The 21671-nt window shown below is 38.1% G+C and overlaps 2 protein-coding genes across 11 annotated transcripts in view; one reads left to right on the forward strand and one right to left on the reverse strand.

Annotated features, from left to right (window-relative positions):
• Positions 1-14997, reverse strand: part of LUC7L3 (LUC7 like 3 pre-mRNA splicing factor) — a 55986-nt gene extending 40989 nt beyond the window's left edge. For all 10 annotated transcript variants that reach the window (XR_008916347.1, XR_008916346.1, XR_008916344.1 and 7 more), the window contains exons 1-4: positions 14662-14997; positions 1496-1562; positions 849-888; positions 330-474 (exon numbers count right to left, since the gene is read on the reverse strand). Coding sequence is in view for 3 of the 10 variants with exons in the window: in XM_001364224.4 (XP_001364261.2) it covers positions 330-474; positions 849-888; positions 1496-1562; positions 14662-14760 (351 nt within the window). In the remaining 7 variants the exon portion in view is untranslated. The remainder of the gene's footprint in view (positions 1-329; positions 475-848; positions 889-1495; positions 1563-14661) is intronic.
• A 5135-nt stretch (positions 14998-20132) lies between these two features.
• Positions 20133-21671, forward strand: part of ANKRD40 (ankyrin repeat domain 40) — a 40253-nt gene continuing 38714 nt past the window's right edge. Inside the window, exon 1 of the mRNA XM_001364299.5 lies at positions 20133-20652. Within this exon, the coding sequence (XP_001364336.2) occupies positions 20519-20652 (134 nt within the window). The 5' untranslated portion in view covers positions 20133-20518. The remainder of the gene's footprint in view (positions 20653-21671) is intronic.

Raw genomic sequence — 21671 nt, forward strand, 5'->3', positions numbered from 1 at the left:
TGCTTACTAGCACTGCATCTCAGCTATAATAATCTTAGGTTGTTGCCTTGGGCCTTGAGCAACTATTAAATGACTTGCCCATAGTTAAAAAAACTGGTATGTGCGAGAAGCAGGATTTTAATCCAGATTTTTCTGACTACCAAGGCTAGATGCCTATCTATTAAACCATGCTGCCTCTCACACTTAACACCATAGAAAATTTTTTAAAAAATAACTGCCTTTATATCTCATGTCATTCTGCAAGTAAACAGAGAAAAACAATATTGTATTGTTTGGAAGATGCAAAGAAAGAAGACTTCAAGACTGAGAAGTCTCATTTCAAAACTTACCCCAGATGACTGCTGGTTTTGAGAGAGTGCCAAACGAGCATGGCCTCGTCGAATTCTGCGCTCTACTTCTGCAAGTAAACTCTGTAAGTATCTCAGGAAATCTCTTTCATAACCAACTTTCATAAAACGAGAGCTCTTCTCATACCTGACAAAATGAAAAACAAAAAACAAGAAAAAACTGTTGAGAGCCAGAGTATACCTTGTGTAGTAACCCTAATTACTTTCATTTGTTACCTTCACTATTCTGAGGTGTTTTTTTGAGCTGAGGTATAGATTACCACAAAATGAGAATTAAGTTGCCACATCACTCTATTACCCTATCTGCTAGTAAGCAAATCATCTCCAAAAGATGCATATATAATAAGATAAAAATGGGATGACTTTGCTACCACTCCTAGTCAAGGATTTAGAAAACAGTGCTGCATACATTCATCTGAAGCCAACTCAAAGGATTCCCTCAATCATTCCCCTTTTAAACCAAAAACTATATGAAAAACTACAAAAGCAGCAGCAACTCACTGTTTCCGAAGATTTTCATCATGAATTTTTTCACATGGGCCTAGGAGTAAAAAAAATAAAATTAAAAAAAAAAAATATATATATATGTACACACACTCATATACCAACCTCTTTCAGTCAATGAAAGGGACTAAACATATCCTAAATTATCATTTCATGCATTACTACCTAGAAATACAATTATATTTGATCTTCGATGTCTTCTAATAACAAATACATGGAAAATGTCTTGGATCAACTCACACTAAAAGGGAATTAAGCATGTTAAATGTATATCAACATTTCAATATCCTGAAAGACACCTATGAAGTTCTTCCAAATAATATCCTTTGATAATACTCTATGATGAAAAAAATATATATACTGGTCTTCTAAATATGTATGTCATTCTTTATAAGACCAAAAGATTCATAGCTAGAAATGACACTGGATAAGATCACCCAGTCCAACATCCCTATTGTTATTATTTTACAAATAAGGTTCGGGGAGGTTAAAGTGACTTATTTTTATATTTTTAAGAGAACTCAAAAATCAAAGATATTAAACTATTGGCAAACTCGAAGAAATCTTTATGGTATTATAAAGAAGAACATTTTTTAAAATCTCTACTTATCAATGATAATGAGCAATTTTTAAAAATTACATACCTAAATCTGAACGGGTATTTGTAAACAATTCAGCAGGACAAAAACCACAGAGGTAATATTTACAAACCTAACAAAGAGAAAAAAGAAAATAGTTACTTCATATTTTTAAAAGGTTTTGATTTTATTTTAACTTACTTAGAAAGGCAGATACCATATACTATTTATTATAGAAACTTACTTATTGCAAAGTAATTATTTTGCTAATATTTTATTTATTAGTTTCTAATAATGAGCTCCATCACTGATATATCAGAGACATTTTCAAATAAGTTGACATTTTACAATACATGTAAAACCGAGTGGAATTGCTGGTTGGCTATGGGAGGGGGGAGGCAAAAGGAGAGGGAAAGAACATAAATCATTTAACTATGGAAAAATATTACAAATTAGTTTAATTTTAAAAAGTAAGTTGGCATTTTATAAACCTCTCCTCAAGATAAGAATGTCCCTTACTAAAGATCTCTTTAACATTCAATGCCATTCAAAGGCAAGTTGTTTTTAAAGCAAGGTACACAGAATCAAAAGCTGAAAGGGTCCTCAGAGGCCAACTAGATTAAAATACATTAACTTTCCTATATACCATTAGCCACTAATCAGTAAACTATCAGTATACAGATTATTGCATCCTGGGAAATATCTAATATTAATGGTCACTTCAAAAAGCAACATCTCCACCCCTTTCCCTCTCCAAAAAGCAATACCTCCCCCCTCTTTTTCATAAAGACAGGAAGTCTATGATTATAAAACACTGCATATGCTATTTATCAGTCTTAGTTTACAAGTTGGTTAGTTCTGCTGAACTGCTTGTTCTGTTTTTATTTTTTGCTAAAACATTTGAAAATGAAACTAGGAAAGTTACTGAAAATTTAAGAAAAAAGCAATGCTAGAATAATCTCAAGAAAATTATATTACATGGCTGTTATTGTACAATACTGCCTAGATTTCAAATGTCATCTTGAGAAGGTTCTGTATTTCCTGTTATATTTTCTAAATATTTGTTTTCACTACCTTTCCATAATACTTAAAAAATTGAGGGAAACAACTTCATTTTGTTATCTAATCTATAACACTCTATATATGTATGTATGAGAAGGAAATTATGATTTACCTTTGAAATATTTTTTTATTATGTTAGTTGTTTGAGGCTTTGTTTGAGTCTTTAAAAATAAGTTTATACTTCTGGAGGTTGGATTTTTAAATGTATAAATATATACACATAAAATTTCTCCGAACTTTCATTTTCATGTCGAGAATTGAATATGCCCACAAAAGTAGTATGCAGTATGTATATAAAAATTTCAAGTACATCTTTTTCTATTCTTTAAATTTAAACCAGAAATGAGTGTCACCACTGCCTATTACCAATATCCTGCAAAAACAAATTAAACTGATATCATTCTTAAATTTTAACTTTCTATCACAAATTTCTTTAAGAAAAGGACCTATCATTTCCCTTTGTAAATCCATAATCTTTTTTCAAACCATTTCCATCATTTTATATGTCCATCAATTATTAAGTAAATTTTCTTGTCTGTACTATCTCTAGCAACACTTGTACATAATAAAATAAGGTTTCATTATAATTGGGTCAATTTTAACTCTGCTAATGCGAAGGTTATGACAATCTGTGGATATGGTATAGTAACATAATGGTGAACCAATGATACAGGGGGGGCATGTAAAAAGTAAGGAATGCCCCTCATGCTCTCATGGAGAGGGGGTGTGGAGTGGCCCAAGCATTCCACTCCCCTCCAGCTTTGTGGCTCATGAGTTACCCACCTTACCCCAGACAGGGGAGAGATGAAGAGCTCCCATTGGGTTGTTGTGCAAAGGGGCAGGTAAAGTGAAAAAATGTCCACAGGCATGGTAGAGGGGGAAGGAAGCAGAGAAGCAGCTCCTCCCAAATCCCTCAGTCTTTCTAGTAATGAACTGTCAGGTGACTGCATGCATGCCCTCTTTGGCATGTACCATTGGTTCACCACTATGGGGAGGGGGAGGGGAGCAGCAGCTAGGGTCTCTAAAAGGTTCGCCATTACTGGTATAGTAGATACCACGAGTCCTCGTGTCAAATCCTGCCTCAGACATTCACCAGTAAGTGACTTGACCTCTCTGTGCCTCAATTCTCTCTCATCAGTATAATGAGTTTGAACTTTAATAGGCTCTAAGGTCCCTTCTGGCTCTAAAACTATGATCCACTCAGAATCCCTGTTTTAGTCAGGCAGCAGTTCCCTTCCTTAGATACTCCTTCCTGATCTCTCAAATCTAATCTATGTCAACCCTCTTCTTTCTTTATACCAATACTATTTCTAATCTCCCCTTTCACCTTGCCCTCCAGAATATCCATTCTTTCAATAAGGAAATCCCCTTAATATTAGATATCTTCTTTCCATGCTCTTTCCAATCACTGAAACCTGGAGGACCTAGAAGACATTGAATTCCTAGCTATCGTCTCCAAGTAAAGTCAACAGACATTTACCAGACTCTGTGCTAAGTGCTAGGGATACAAAGAAAAATCTGTTCTCAAGGAGCTCATAGTCTAATGAGGAGAACTATGTGAACTATGTACAAACAAAATATATACAGGACAAATCGGATATAATCTCAGAAGGAAGGACCCAAGATTAAGGAGAACTGGGGAAAAAAGCTTTCTTCTTTAGGGGACGGGAAGGTTTTTTTTTGTAGATGGGAAGTGTTCCAGGTAAAAGGGGGGGAAGGGAGAGAGGGAGAGAGAGAGAGAGAAGAAGAGAAGAGAAACTGTGTACTAAGCACTCTGGATACAAAGAAAGGTAAAAGACAGTCCCTGTTCTAGAAGAACTCACTCTCTAGCGGGGAGGGAGCTTACAAACAAAATACAGACAGGATAAACCAGAAATAATCAACAAAGGAAACACATTAATTAAGCAGGTTCAGAAAAGACTTCTTAGAGAAAATAAGATTTTTGATGTGATTTGAAGGGAGGTAGGAAGTGGCAATTATGGAGGCAAAGAATTCCAAGAATAGGGAAACAGCCAGTGGAAAAATGTATGTGTGAGAAACAGAAAGGAGACCAAGGCCACTGGAATGAAGAATATGTATGGGGAGGGGGGAAAGGCATGTATGTAGCATGGTCAGACCCCTGAGTTTTAGGAAAGTTAATTTGATAGTAAGGTCTTGAAGGACTAGGCTGCTCAAAGATGCTATACAAAAAAAATCCAGAAGCAAAAATGAGATTCAGATAATATCTTATAAAAAGTTTAAAATTAATTAGTGGAAAAGGAAGTACTTCTTAACCAAAAAAGTCATAAAGATAGCCAAGACAAAAAGTCAATTCTGTAACATAGCTTTTGCACAAATAAAATTAAGACAGCTAAAATTAAGGGAGAAGTTAATATATCCATTTTGCACTTATTGGTATAGAACAGTGATGGCGAAGCCCTAGTATATGGTCAGTTTTTGCAAAGGACCACGAAATGCACAGATATGAGTTCTCTTTAATATTCCTTTTCAAAGGTAGTCATTGGTTAGTCAAATCTAGTTTGGCCAACAAATAAATCATTGACCTCTATATTCTTGTTGGATTCACTCCATTGAACCTGGTCATTGATGATCTCTGAATATGTAATTTTTCAGAAATTCAATCTTATTGTTAGTTCCAAATTCTCTGCCTCTTCCCACCTCTCTCCCCCATCCATTAAGAAGGCAAGAAATACAAAACCCATTACAAATATGTATAGGCATGGAAAGGGGAAAAAAAGAAAGCCTAATTTAATCCACCCTCTGAGTCTTATAATTTCTCTATCTGAAGATATCATGTATGTTTCCATCCAGAATCCTTTGGGGTTGTAGTGAGTCTTACTAAGTTATTACTAAGTCTTTTAAAGTTGATTATCTTTATAATATTGCTCTTATGTAAATTGTCCTCCTGGTTCTACTCAATTTGCTTTGCATCAATTCATTCAGTCTTCCTAGATTTTTTAGAAACCATCAATTTTTTTAAGAAAAATTTTCCATGGTTACATGATCCATATTCTTTCCCTCCCCTCCTCTCAAACCCCTCCTGTAGCCAACACACAATTCCACTGGGTTTCACATGTGTCATTGATCAAGACCTATTTTCATATTATTGATATTTGCACTAGTCTACAACCCTAATCATATCCCCAACGGCCCACGTGATCAAGCAGTTGTTTTTCTTCTGTATTTCTACTCTCACAGTTCTTTCTCTGGATGTGGATAGCACTCTCTCATAAGTCTCTCAGAATTGTCCTGGATCATTTGCATTGCTCCTAGTAGAAAAGTACATTACATTCAATTGTGCCACAGTGTATCAGTCTCTGTGTACAATGTTCTCCTAGTTCTGCTGCTTCTCACTCTGCATTAATTCCTAAAGGTTGTTGCAGTTCACACCACCATCATTTCTTAAAATATAATAGTATTCTATTACATCCATATACTATAACTTGTTTAGCTATTTCCCTTATTGATAGGCATTCCTTCAGTTTCTAATTCTTTGCGACCACAAAAAGAACTGCTATAAATATTTTTTGTACATCTAAGTTCCTTTCTTTACTCTCTTTAGGAGTATGTACCATTTAATAACTTTTTGGGCACAGTTCTAAATTGCTTTTCAGAATGATTAGACTAGTGGGTAATTCCACCAGCCATGTATTAGTATGCCTATCTTCTTGCATCACCTCCAGCACTTCCTTTTTTGTCATCTCAGTCAATCTGATAGATATCTCTGAATTGGTATGCTCTGTTATGGATTTAAAGCATTTTTTCTATTTGGCTATTTATAATTTTGATTTCTTCCTCTGAAAAATGCCAAATCATTGACCACTAGGGATTTTGACTCCATTTCTTATATATTTCAGAAATGAGACCTTTTAAATATGTAGTTTCAATGGAGGTCTCATGCTTTGTATTGCCACTATAATCTAGCACTGTGCCTACCATGTTAAGTGTTTAATAAATGTAATGACTGGCTAAGGGACAGAAGTGAGAGTATAAGAATTAGAGGCATGATGGAGCAGACAGTCACTTCAATCTGGTGATGAAAGGAAAGAGAGGAGATGAAAGCAAAGATGCAACAGGATAGTTAAAATTATTTTTTTAAAGAGAAACTGAGCATGAGAACAAAAGGGAAAGGCACTAATAATTGCACAGATAGTAAAGATATGCTGAGGAATGATTTTAGATTCCAGAAAGGCTCAGAGGATACTGAAAAGTGAAAGAAATAAATCAAGAATACAGCTGAAAGGATTAACATTGGGCAAGGAAAGCCATTTTCTTTTTCCTTGAGATTTGGCAAAAAGGATCAACGAATCAAAAACATTTATTGCTTACTATGTGCCAAGCACCATGCTAAGTATTGGATACAAGGAGAACTAAGGGAGTTATGGTTTTGTAATAGCCAAAAAATGATCAGTGCAACAGGAGAATAGTAATGGATATGACCTTTACAGAAGCAATGATAGTTATTAATTTGATTGCAGTTCACAGAGCAAGTATTAGTTAGAAAGAGGTTCCAAGAGTGCTCAGCTCCTTTTCTAGGCTTATTCTTTGGAGGTCTAGTTTGGAGGATGGAGGTAGAAAATATTAGTATGAATGAAGATAATGTTTTACACTGTAATTCAAGTTCAATTGCTATGTTAACATACAACTTTCCTCTTTTAAAATATTTTAAAGAAAAAGGCAATTAAATTGTTTTTACAGCTTATACATTTGTAGTAATTCATCAAGTCTAAATTCAGATCACATAATTACAGATTTAGAGCTAGAAGGAATTTAAAAATACATAAACTAAGGCATAGAGAAGGTAAATGATTTACTTAAAGCCCCAGAAGTAATAAAAGGTCATAATTCAAACCCAGATCCTCAGATTCCAAACCTACTGTATCTGGCTGTCTCATAAATTTGTGGTTTAAGTTTAATCTATCATTTTAGCCTTTCAAGATTAGTGATGGAAGTAGGGCAATTTTTCATTAAGTACTTCCAACATTTTGTGGACTAAAATGAATCACAACTCCAGAGGATACATGAACACGCTCCCCCATCTCCTAACAAAAATGGTGTTAGGACACTGACATATACACACACACACACCCCACATATGTAAGGGTGAGTGAATGTATCCACACCCATATAATCTCATAGATATCTATTAGCAATTCCAATTTGCTTTGCTTGAGGACGTGTATGTATTTATTTATGTGTAGATATACACATAAAACCCTTACCTTCTATCTTAGAATGATACTATGTATGAATAGTAAGGGTTAGGCAACTGGAAGTGACTTTCCTATAGTCACAATGTTAGGAAGTATCTGAGGCCAGATTTGAAGCTAGGTTCCTCCTGTCTTCAGGCTAGCCATGTATATGCCCCTAAGGATAGATATTTGTTACATTTCTCCCAACTGAAGGGAAAATAATTTTAAATCTTAAAATATTAAGTTTTAACAAGAATATAAAGTCCTTTTGAGTAGGGATTGTTTTTCTTGGTATTTGTGTCACCAAAACCTAGCAGTTTCTGGAACATAAGAGGGTACTTAAATGCTTAATGATAGACTAGTAGCAATGGAAATAGGGGAGGTGTGCCCAGCTTGAATCATAGCATTATCATTTCTGAATATCCTTTCCATGTGATTAAATAAATCATCTCTTCCTAATTGTTGGCTGGACTCTGCCGTGTTTTATTTAGTTCCAATGTTAAGCCTAAACCACCAGACCAGCATAAAATTGGGACTTTTCCAAAGTCAAATAGTCAGTGGCAGAACCAAGACTAGAACTCAGATCCAATTCCTATAAGGTACTGGGTTTTCTCTTTAGACTTTTAGTATTTATTCATTCATTGCTACTTCTTATTCTACTGAATCAAGCCCCATTCATTAGGTTATTTATTGATCTCAGAAGTATTTTTGGGACACAAAAGGATATAACATTTGAAATTTGAAAAGTTAAATTAAATAGAAGAAAACAAGTTAAAATCCCATAGTGGTTTGATCATGCAAATATTGCTATTCTAGTAATGAAAGGTACCAGTAAAATTAATCATTTGGTTTCTAAAAACTCTTAGTTATCCAGTTCAACTATTTCCTTATTTTTCTTTGCTAGGTTTGAAAATATTACCTCTGGGTTTTGCCCTTGAATTTTCTGCAAATGAGTGTCATGAATCAGGAAAGTAAAAAACTTAATGCCTATGTTTCACATGAGTTCCTGAGACTAATAAACTACTAATTTTCTCTTCAACATTGTCTTCTATAAAGTTTCTTCTATTATGTTTCCCAAGCAATTCCTTCTCCTAAATAAGTTCTTTCTTGGCTAAGAAGGTAACAGGCATTTATTAAACTTTCACAATGTGCCAAACACCATACTATTAAGTTCTGTTGATGCAAAAGAACAGATAGTCTCTGTCCTCTAAGAGCTTACATTCTAAAAGGATCAGAGCTAGAAAGGAGCTGGCTACAAATAAGGGATCCCAGAGTGAGACCCCAGTGGCAAAGTCCTTTGAATGAGAAGCACAGAACTTGAATCTAGGAGGGTTAAGTCAGATCAAATAGATTTCTTATCTTGGCTTTTTAATATGCAAGATATCCCAAAAGGCTTAGTGCAAATTTTTTTAAACTGACCTTTTGTCTTAGAATTAATACCGTGTGTTGGTTCCAAGGCAAAGAGTAGTAAGGACTAGGCAATGAGGGTTAAGTGACTTGACCAGGGTCACACAGCTAGGAAGTATCTGAGGTCATACTTAAATCTACAACTTCCCATCTCTGGGCCTAGCTCTCAATCCACCGAGCCACCTAGATGCCCCCTTTGATGTAACTTTTTTTTTAAGCTTAAATTTTTATTATCCCTTTTGGGACATTCTACACATAACTATTTAAGATAACTAAACTCCCTGAACCTTGGTTTCCTAATGTTTAAGGTTAGACTAGATAATCTCTAGGGTCCCTTAGACTCGAATCCTGCAAATATTGAGTTCTTAAAGCTTACAAGACACTCTTAGTTGCTGAAGGAATATACAAAGGAAAATAAAAGAATTCTACTGACATACTGACTTACCAAGAGTAAGGCACTAGAGGGATGCATATGGAAAAAAGGTGAAATTCTGACTTTCAAAGAGGCCCATAGTTTTGGATGGGAGATTTTGGAGGAGAGAAAGGGAATGGGAATTAAAATTTTACTGAAGCTATGTGGAAATTTCTTACCCAGCTAATGAAACAGCAAAACAGTTTACAGGCTAATCTTTTATTCATTCATTATTGAGTGCTGCCTATCATGCACACAGAACACAACTGTTAAGTGATAGTAGAAATACTCCAGAGAAGTAAAGACACCCCTAAAACTAAGCAAACTCTTGATCAAATAATTCAGATTTACTCTCTGTTTGATGGAATGCCATCTTCTTGCCAATCAAACTCAAAAAATTGTAAAATTCAAATTTATTAAGTGAAGCATATGCAATTCTTAAAAACAAAACAGTAAAAAATTTCTAGTGTATTTTGAAAGATGTAAATAAGCACAAAATGTCAACACAAACACAACTTGTACTCAATTATCTGAACAAAATTTTATAGTGATAAAGCTGACTCCATATTTTTGTAACATGCTTTTCACAAAATATCTTAACTACTAGCTGTTATTACTTATGTTAGTTAATACTCAAATATTGTATCTCATGTAAACTTTTTTTTCCAGGTGAAATTTTTATTCTAAATCTCTATATGCATGCTAACACCTGGTTATGAGGCTAGCTGTGAAGGTCTATATATATATACTGCAAGAAAACCTGATGAGATTCTTTTAGTAATATCCTTCAGTATTTAAACTTCTTTGGATTTAATCTTAAACGAACCTACAGGTTCCAATCTTCACTTATGAGTATTCAAGAAATGTTATATGGAATTTAGTATAGTTTAATTTTTAACCAGCACTTTATTTTACTGCCTAGCCTCCATTGGGGGGGCCACCCACTCCATTGGTAAAGAGTACTTAAAGATGGCTTTAGTACCAAAAACTCTATTGTCTATTTTTGAATAGTGATTGGTTATAATTTTAGTAAAATATTTCACCAAATGCCAAGAAGTATACAGAATCTATTAAACAAGAATACTTGGAGAGGGGGATTAGATTCCATTTAATATTCTAGACCATCTGGAAAATTAGAGAATCAAAGAGAATCTTTTTTTTTTAAATGGATGAACAGTTAGTGACATCTTACACACTTTCAATTGAATTATCAATTAATGGCTTAATTCTGATACTTTTGGTTTAGATGTTTCATTTGAAAGGTTGCATTAAACAAAAACCCCAACAAAACCTGGCTATTACAGATAAGGAGTTCTTTGGTTATAGGTTCAATATCTGCCTAGATTTTATTCTTAAATTTCTAACATAAATTAAGAGAGATAACAGAAAATTAAGTTCAAGTAGAATTCAATAAGTAACTTCATTTTTGGACAAAGATGTATAACTGAACCTCAGTTTAGAATTTAAAAATATTTTCAGTTGTTATACCATAAAATCTCCTTCAAATAAAATTAGCAACACAATTCCTTACAATCTTATTTATCTTCATAAGGTACTTCCTAATGTACCTCCTGCTAAACATCAAACAGCTGAAATTCTCCCACATAGTTCAAATTGAGAACTTTCCCTGGGTTGTTACAATTACTCACATCCATGGTTACAGTAGTTACTAGGAACACAGGGGATGCTTAATGTAGAAATAGCAATGTCTTTGATAAATACATAAAAACAAGGAGGGAGATAGAACCAATGATCTCTCAAAACTGCTACAAAATTTTTATATCACTGCAGGTTGAAAAAATATTTCCCACCTCTCAGCTCCCTGAGATTATGACAGTTCTCCCAACCATCTAGAGTAATGCTCTTCACTTGAAAGGCAGAATTTTACCTTTTTCCATTTGCATCCCCCTCTAGTGCCTTACTCTAGGTAAGTCCACCTACAATGTAAAACACTACACCACTACAAATAATTTAGGAGCTTGATAATTTGCATCACAAAACGTTTCTTCATTTACCAAAGGGTTTTTAAGAGTTCTATTTTTAAGAAGCGATCTCTAAAGTGTACAGTTTGGTGGGAGATGATCATCAGTTGAGAAGGTTGGGGTGGAGGAATTGGTAGGAGTCATTGACAGTATCAATTAGAAATGAAGCATAGAGTCATCTATATCCACACAATTTAAGTCTAGGACTAGAGAAATAGAATAAAGTTCCCATTTTGTCAGGAATAGCTAATATATCAAAGTGAAGAATATACTAGATGTATAACATGTAGTCAGAAGACTTAACTACCCTTCTAGGACCTGGGATTGTTTCTCCAAAAGAAAATTGCATTAGATGGCCTCTAAAATTCCTTCCAACTCTCAATCTTTGAACCTATGAAATACAATTAAAATTTAAGAGTTGTTGAACGTCTTAAAGGAGAGGCTGGATGACCATTTGACCAGAGAGTAGAGATTCTTGTTCAAGTATGGGTTGACTACTTAAGGCATTTCCAAGCCTAAAATTCTGTGATTACTGTGTGATCTTCTATTTTCCACCTCTAAAGATCATTATACCATCTACTTCCAGACAGTTGATGGATATAACTTATAGAATAAAGACATATTCTGGAGCTTGGACAATGCCACAATGTTTTTGTTTATTATCAATACAGTGTATTGGTTTTAAGGCAGAAGAGTGGTAAGAGCTAAGCAATGGGGGTCAAGTGACTTGCCCAGGGTCACACAGCTAGGAAGTGTCTGAGACCAAATTTGAACCCAGGACCTCCCATCTCTAGGCCTAGATCTCAATCCACTGAGCCACCCAGCTGCTCCCATAATGTTTTAATCGACATATTTGACATGTTTCTTTTTCTTTTCAAGTTAGGAGAAAATACATACTTGCTAACTGAAATTTTAAATCAAATAAAATAGAAACAAAGGAACTCCAAATTCAAATGGCTTTTCTTGCTGAGAGAAGCCAAGGTGGGGATAAAGGAAAGATGGAACTAAGCTGCTGATAAAAATCTATATTAAATAATCAAGCCTAAATGAGTGTTTTGACTCTAAGAGTAGGAAAGGCTAGATAATCAGAGGCAGGAATTAGTATTATATTAGTCAACTTGAAAATAATATGCAAATTAAATGGATGTGACCTCAGGAGAGTTCATTGTTATAACTGTAATTAGATTCTTAGTAAAACATGGCTTTTATTCTTACCCAATACTACTTGCTTATTACCATGTAAAAAATTATGAAAATACAATTTTTTAACTTTATGAACTTTAAATAATTGCCAACAGCCCTTCAAAAAGCATGACTAACTTTTATCACAAACACTATGTGGGAGGCAGGAAGTGCAGAAAGAATAGCCAGAATCTGTAGACTATAAGCTCCTTGAGGATAGGAGCTCTTAGCCTATTTAAGGATTAGTTTCTCTAAGTTTGCACAGTACTTAGCACATTTTACACATTTTATCGGGCTAGTTAGCATTCTACCACTATCTCTTAAAGCATTAAGACAATAGCATCAAGCATGTCGTAATGCATGAAGGAAAAGACCTTGTTTTCAGGGAAAACAAGAAAAACAAGGTAGCTAAAAAAGAAATTACCCAAGAACTAGAAGTATTATAACTAGGTGCATTTTAATAAGTACCCTTAATCTATTTTACAGGTTTTCTAAGTATAAAGAAAAGTTTCACCTAAGACTTATTAAAGTTCCTTCCGAGCGTTCATTTCTGCAAACACCCCACACACACATTCATTCAGCATGCCTAGCATTGCCCTAAGACACAGCAGGTGACTAAGAGAAAGCTTGCAACTAACTTTAAATATAGTTCTTATCCTCTTTCCATCTCTACTGTAGAGATGAGTGGGTACCAAGTTGGGTGGAGGTGAATCTCCAAAAAATGAAGGCTCTGGTACCTGAAGCTACTAGGGCTGTCTACAGGCCAGAAACTGTCAAGCCCAATGTAGCTTATTATGAATTTCAAGTTTCCTCCTTTCTCACAATTAAGTTCCAATTAAGTGTGAAGAAATCCAATTGGGCAAAAAGATCTTTCGGGAAACTTCCCACATGTTAAAGTATGTGTATGAGAATTACTGTCCACAAAATGGATTAGCTAACAAGCAACAATTCATGATAATTTTAAAGCAGGAAACAACAAAAACCCACAACTTTTTTTCAGTGAAAGGAAGGAGTCAGTTTACCCCCCCCCATCCGTTTCAGGTTCGTCAAACTAATTAGCCACCTCTCAGTCTCACGAATCAGATACTATTTTACAACCTTCCTGGTCTTAGCACGGTACCCAGTATGTTATTAACCACTTAATAAATGTTTGCTCACTTGACTTCAAACCTCACAGAGAGATCTTTGTTTTGCAATTCCTTAAAGCACTTATCTATTACGTCACAGTGTTTATGGAGAAAAAAAAACGACCACCAGAGCAGCAGGGTCTTTCCTTTTGGACAGTGACAAAGTAAAAAAAATTTTTTTTTCACTCTTGGGAAAACTATATACATTGTTTCCCTGCAAAAAAAAAAAGAAAAAAAAATCCCGACTGCACGTTTTAGCCACGATCTTATAGAGTAGACAATCAGCTGTGGAGGGTGTCCTGGCTATTAAGTACCGTCTCTCTCAGGCCCGGGGCCGACGACAGGCCCTCTTCACCAGGCAGGCGAAGTTTCTCGGCGCACACACGCCCTCCCATCCACTCTGACAGGTCTCTCAGAAAGCCACAGAAATGCATACCCCGAGGTGGAATACCTGGGCGGCGGAAGAAGCGCGGGCTGGCCAGGGCAGCGAGGCCCGAAGAGTACACACATATACACCCCACGCTACGCCGAAACTTAACAGGGGCAGTAGAGTGGATGAGAAGCAGGATATGGTGATTCTCTCCCTCCACCCCCCCCCACGCACACAACCCCCGTCCTCCACCCCAGCAGGAGGCCGCGCCTCTCAAGTCTAGGAAATAGAAACTCTCTCCTTCCCGCGTGGGCCTCCATAGTACCATTATTGTTATTATTTACAAAGGAGTTAGCCCCAAGGCGAGCCCCTCCCTCCGGCGGAGGACCGACCCACGAGCCCGAACCACCTGGACCCCTCAGCTAACTCCCCAAATCGCCCCCAGAACTCGCCCCGCCCCGCCCCAGGCCCAGACCAGCCCCAGGCCCCGGAACTCACGCTCTCATGATCCCATCGCACGTTGCTGCGCTTCTCGTCAGGGGCCAAGTTCCTGTCTCGGCCCATTAACTCATCCAACAACTGCGCGGCCGAAATCATGATGCCTCCCAACGGGCGGCTGCTTCCACAGCCTTGGGATCCAGAGAAGAAACTCCCCAGCGACGCCGACGCCGACGCCGTCCCTCGCTCGCTCCCCGCCGCTCTTCGGCAACAGGGGCCGCGGCCGCCGCTGAAAAGGAGACGAGTCAAAATGGCGGCAGCGGCGCGAACAGCTTCCCGGCGTGCCTTGCGCGGGCGCCCGCGAGAACGCACCCAGGGTTGACGGCTCCCACCAATCTCGCGGTCTTCCTCCCGGTGTCTCCTGGGTCTTATAGTCCTTGTTGGACCAGAGCGTCTGGCCCCTCCCACTGCCCCTGCCTCTTCTCTACCTAACCCCTGTGTCAGTCCTTCCAGCCAGTTCCTGCTGGCTCTCTCACTGCCTCATAACCCTGTCTGACCTTTGGGAAGACAAAACAAAAATGGAACATGCTTTGTGAATTTATTTTCCCCCCAAGAATAGTCCTCCAAATCAGTTTCACAGTATTTACTTAAAAGTGGTGTGTTCTAGCAAGGGGGCCAGGAAATCCATATTAAATACACTGCATGATCTTGGGCAAGTCATTTCCTCTCTGGGCCTCAGTTTTCCTCATTTGTAGAATAAAAGGTTGTGCTAGATGCTCACTACCATTGAAATTTATTTTTTAAAAAAATGTACTGTCAACTAGAAAAAACGCTGAACTATTAAATAGTCAAAATCACTCTTTAATCAAGGGAAAAGAGGTTAGCGCTACTAATAGGACCTGGAATCTCTATATTTCCATGTTGACAGTACTAAACTGTTAAAATTTGCGAAGTACTTTCCTTGAAGTAGGACCACTTCCATTTGGAGGCCAGTTAGATCATAAATTTAGAGCTCCCAGGTACTTAGTCCACTCTTCTACAACACAAAATTGCCTTTTGCCTCTGCCTCCCCAGCAATTAGCATAATATAGTACCTGGCCCAGAGTAAGCCTTAATTAAATGTTTATTGATTGACTTAAGTGACTTTCCCTGGTAGATACAGTTAAGAGTCTTAAGCAGAATTTTGTTAAAATACCTTCTAGCTGGAAAGAACTAAATGAACTGATGCAGAGTGAAATAAGCAGAACCAGGAGAACATTGTACACAGCAACTGCAATATTGTGGAACAATCAAATGTGATAAACTTTGCTACTAACAGCAATACAGTAATACAGGAAAATTCTGAGGGACTTATGAAAAAGAATGCTATCCACCTATAGAGAAAGAACTATTGGAGTAGAAATGAAGATAAAACATGATTTATCACTTATTTGGGTATTGTTTTGGAGTTTCAGTTTTATAAGATTATTCATTTACCAAAATGAATAATATGGAAATATTTTACAAGATAATACATGTATAACCCAGACTGAATTGCTTGTCAGCTCCTGGAGAAAGGAGGGTAGAATGGAGGGAGACAATATGGATCATATAACTTCAGAAAAATTATGTGGAGATTTATTTATAAAATAAAATTTTAAAATAAACACAACCTTCTGTCTTAGTACCAATTCTAAGACAGAAGAGCAGAAAGGACTAGATAATTGGTGTTAAGTGACTTGCGCAAAATCACAGGAAGTTTCTGAAGTCAGATTTGAATTAGGTAGAATTTGAAGCAAGGTGTTCTTTACACCAAATCCAGGGCTCTACTATGTAAGAGCCTTCCCCTCACTATTTTGTGATTATTTTGGATAGCTTTTATGTTTATTCTTTATGTATGCATGTTTCCTCTAATAAAAAGCTACCTAAGTGCAAAGATTGTTTTGAGTTTTGTTTTTGTACCTAGTATTCAATGCCATACCTGGCACATGAAACCATTACTATTCCAACTGCCTCATTTTACAGATGAGGAAACATGGTAGGACTATAATAAAGGTTTGTTGAAAGTGTAACTGGAGGTCAGCTAGATAGTACAGTGGATAGAGAACCAGGCCTGTACTCTAGGACCTGGATTCAAATCTGAACTCCGAGATTTCCTATCTATGTGACCCTGGGCAAGTTACTTAACTCCTTGTTGTTGTTCTATCTTAGAAATGATACTGAGAAGGGCTCAGTGGATATCCTTAGACATTTTGTAATTGTCTGACCCTTGGTAAGTCACTTAACTCAATTGCCTGGCCCTTACCTTTATGTCTTAAGAGTTGTTACTAAGACAGAAAGTAAGAGTGTGTTTTTGAAGGAAATAAAATAATAGCATGACATAGTGTATAGTGAGCTAGCCCTGGAGTCAGGATGTCCTGAGTTCAAGTCCTCTCTCTTCCATATTGTTTATGTAACTGAACAAATCACTTTAGTTCTCAGTGAACTAATTATAATTTCAGAGCAGAAGCACGTAGGCTTTGGTAGACTAAGTTGCCAAGATACATTCAGAAGTTTGGACTCCATTCCCTAATCCTCCCCACTCTCAAAGAATGAATACCAGAAACCTGTTTAATTTTGTCTTCTTTGGGTCAAAATCTGAAGTAGGAAGAACAGAAATTAGTCTACTCTGTTTTAAAGAGGAAACTGGAGCAGAGAGGGTTTTTACCATGACTTTTCCAAGATTACAAAGAAAATAATTGTGATGTTTACTATATATTATATGAATGAAAACCGACATGACTACATATGCTGAATCTTCACTGTGGTCAATTAAATTTTAATTCAACTCAAATATTTACTGTCTATACTTGGTATAAAGGAGACAAAAAGAGTCTATTGAGAGTTGGATAAAATTGTATGTCTTTGCAGATAAAGAAATTAGATAAATTTTGTATCACAGAAAGAACAATGAACTAGTTCCATTGAGTTTCACTTTTATAAGAGTTAAGTCTGAGAACATTGGCTTAAATTCTTCCTCTGTTACCACCTATGTGATCTCTGAGCATCAGTTTCCTCCTCTGTAAAAAAAAAAGATGATTGACCAGCAGTGATACTGCTTCAGACAGACTGAGTTTTATGACCCTGGAGAATCAGTCATTTAATCTCTCTGTTTCTTGATCTGGTCAGTTTCCTGATCCATAATAAAAAAGGTTAAGAATAGCACCTACCTTAAGTTGTTATGAGGATAAAATAAAACAACACTTGTAAAGCACTGTGGAAATTTTAAAATATATAGATACTATTATTATTAGGGAGAAGAAACTAAGCCCCCCTTTCTATTATGATATATGTTTGAAAATTTACATGCCACTTTATAACTGCTATCAACTTACATTAGGAGCTAAGTTACATTCAAGAAGCATGAGGTATGCCCTACTTTTAAAATTTTTCAATAGATACACACAGGAGGGCTTTTCCTCACGATCAGCAAGAGAAAGCTTTCTTTGAGTGCACTAGGGAGCCCCAAGAGAAACTGAAATGAAAACTCAACACCTAATTTTGTCCCTTCCTGATTCATTCCCTCTTCCTTCCCTCCTCCCTCAGTGATGTTTCTGAAGCCTCCAGACCTCAAGATCTCTCTGAAGCACTTGGGCTAGCTCAGCTGTGTTTTCTACTCCCCTCATGGGAAAAGCAGTGCTAACTCTAGTTCAACCTTTCAGTAGGTTGATTAGGCAAGGATCTAAATTATATTTGTTTATATATTTATATACATATATATATATACATATATATATATATATATATATATATATATGAACATCAAAGCAAGATTTTAGTCATCTCTCCACTTACCCTCACCCCAATAGCTTTTTAGGATCTTCTGGGAGCAGAAACAGCATACTTCTTATTTAAATGTTTTATTTCCTTCTTTTTTTACTCCTACAATAGCTTTCTTGAGTAATTAATTACTAGTTAACTTAGTTTGCAGCCGGTGGTACATTAAAATAAAAACACATTTGCCTAAAAGCAGACTTAAAAAATCACTTTAAAAGTTTTGCTTTTTTTAAAAAGCCCAACACTGAATACCTGTAATTCTAGCTGTTACACAAAGCAAACTAGACAAATAGCAAGATCTCAAGCACAACAAAAAGAAACTATAATATAGCTATCAGTTATGCAGAGGTGGGTCAAGATGGACTTTATCTAGGAGCACTGACAGTTCCAATCCATGATACTTCCATGGAGGAGGATCACAGCGCAGGTGAACTGCCCCTGATGTCTATCATTTCCTAGTCTATTTCCCCCATTCTGAGTAAGAAATGGCTGAAATAAGTGACAATCAAAGAGGAACTCCATATTTCTGAGTCTGGTCCAAAGGCTTGCACCAGGGGTTTAGTCATTTCTGACTTACAGAGATATCTTTCCCTTCTCCATTATTTGGACTGGAAACGTGGGGGAGGGGAAGAGATGAAAGCAGGGAGGGGAATGGAAAAATGAAGTGGGAAAAAGAAAGAGGGAAGGAGGAAAAGGGAGGAGAGGAAGAAAGTGGAAAAAGTAGGGGAGGAAAGAAAAAAGATGAGTGGAAATAAAGGAATGGGAAGAAGGGGAGAAAGGAAAAGAGAAAATGGGAAAATGGGAGGAGGGGAATGAGAGGGAAGAAAGGTTGAATGTAAAGGAGGGGGAAAGAAGAGAGGGAGGAAAAGAGAAGGAAAAAGAGGAAAAAGAAAAGTAGTGAGTAGAGAAGAGAAAGGAAGGGGAGGAAGGAAAGAGGAGTGAGAGGGAAGTTAGAAGGAGAGAATGAAGAGGATGGTGGGAAGAAGGGAAGTGGGAAAGGGGAAGAAGAGGAAGAAGAGATGGAGAGGGAGAAGAGGGGAGTGGAAGTAAAGGAAAAAGAGTAGGGGAAAGGAGAAAAAGAATGAGAAGTAGGGAGAAAAGGAGGAGGAAAAGATATGGAAAGGGGGAAGGGGTGCTTTCCCACTTTAAATTATGTCCTATTTATATTGTTAATAAGTTGCTTTGTATATGTTTCCTTGCATATTGTCTCCTCTATTAGATTATCTTTTGCCTCTTTTTGTATTTATTTAACACAGTGACTATCACATAGCAAGCACTTAATAACTATAGATAAATCAATTAGGTTAAAGGACAGGAGAAAGGAGAAATAGAGAATAAAAAGGGAGAAGACTGGAGTGGAAATGAAGGAGAAAAAAGGAATGGGAAGGAGGGAAGAGGAAACTGGAAAAGAGTGAATTAGTGGAAGAGGAAGGGAATGGGAAGATGAGGAAGAGAATAAAGAGAAGAGAAAGGGGGAGGAGGAAAGTGGGGAAAGGCTGGGAAGGAAAAAGGAACTGAGAAGAGGGGACTGGAAACGAGGGGGAGGAAGAAGAGAGGAAAGAAATCAATGTGGAGGAGGAGAGGATGTAGATGGAAAGGAGGGAAGAGGAGGAGGAGGAAGGGAATGAACAGGAAAGAGAGAAAAAAGAAAGCGGGGGGAAGGGGAGGACTAAAAATAGCCAGTGATTCATCAATGGCCCATCACCCCGCGGAGCAGTTACATAAAGCCCGGGACAGCCCCGCCGGGCCTCTCGGCCTCTCTGGCCGTAGGAACTGAAAGTATCTAGGTCAGGGTTGTAACACCTAACAGAGTCCCCCCAGAGTGGGCCGGCTGGCGGGCGGGCTTAGCGCGGCCCCCGAGGCAACGGCGGCGCGGGCAGCGGCTGTGAGGGAAGCCCCGGGGGGCGACAATCCTCCTCCCCCTCGCTCTCGCTCTCGCTCACGCCGGGCCCATGGCCTTGGGGAGGCCGCGGCGAGGGCGCGGGCTGGGGCGCGGGCGGGCGCGGCACTGACAGGCAGGCAGCCAGGCCCCAGGCAGGGCAGGCAGAGGCCGCACTAGCTGCTGCGGGCTCGGGCTGTAGGGCTGCTGGGAGGAGGAGGAGGAGGCGGCCCTGGGGGAAAGATGAGCGCCCAGCTGGAGGAGAAGGAGCAGCAGGAGAGGCTGAGGGAGGCCGCGGCCCTGGGGGACATCCACGAGGTGCAGAAGTTGGTGGAGAGCGGGGTGGATGTGAACTCCCAGAATGAGGTCAACGGCTGGTAAGTAGCCGGGCCGGCCGGGGCGCGCAGCCCCGACGGCAGCCCGGGGTCCCAGCCTGGGGCCTTGCATGTGGGAATTGTCGCTCAATACTAGGAAATTCGATGAAATGCGGCCCCCAAACCAGAACCGCTCCGGCCGTACCCAGGATTGATCTGAATTTGGGGTCGGGTTCCATTTTCAAGATCTCTCCCCACGTCAAAATCGTATAACTCCTTATGGGGCTGCTTGGGGGACAGTCATGGTCTTCCCCTCCTCCAATTCGCAGACCTCATGGCCTGACTTCTCCCAGAATATGAAGAGAGCTTAGTCTTGTGCCTGGCTCATAGTAGGTGCTTAAATAATTGCTGGTTCCCTCCTATCCCTGTATATGGCCTATATCTCCTCTTCCCAAAGTTCCCCGTGGAGGGAGGCTTGCTTCACTTTTCCCTTTGTATCCCTGGACCTTAGCAGTTTCCTTGCATTTGGTTAGCGCCTAATAAATGTTTGTTAAATTGAATTTCGTAGTAGCCAACCCTACAGGTCCATGATGGAAGGGAGGAAGAGAGCTGCAGCCCTGAAACTGAAGAGGACTCAGACCTTTTCCATCTCTGTCTCTCTGTCGCTGTGTGTCTATCTGTCTGTCTCTTTCCTCTGTTCTCCCCTCCCCCCAGGTAAAAAGGGTCTATAAAGAGATCCTACTTCTATGGTGGCTCTCACCCCCATTTTGGCCTTGAATTCTTTTTTTCTGAAGGCACTAAAGCTGCTGACTCCGTGAAGATTAAGCAGTAGGACTAAAATAAATTTTCAAGGAGTATGATTTTCCCAAAGAAGTGGGTTTTGTAACAGTTCTTTTACTCATCTCATTGCAGGAGTAATTTCCTGTTGCTGAGTAGACCCCTCCCTTTCTTGTCAAAATAAGGTTTTTAATAATAAAGTTGAAAGTTACAAATTATAATCCAGAAGTTCATAAAATCAGAGGTTTAAAACTGGAATGGACCTTTGAGGAATGTAATCCAATTTACTCCTTTTGCAATGAGGA

This window comes from Monodelphis domestica, chromosome 2 (assembly GCF_027887165.1).
Source record: "Monodelphis domestica isolate mMonDom1 chromosome 2, mMonDom1.pri, whole genome shotgun sequence".
NCBI classification, from domain to species: domain Eukaryota; kingdom Metazoa; phylum Chordata; class Mammalia; order Didelphimorphia; family Didelphidae; genus Monodelphis; species Monodelphis domestica.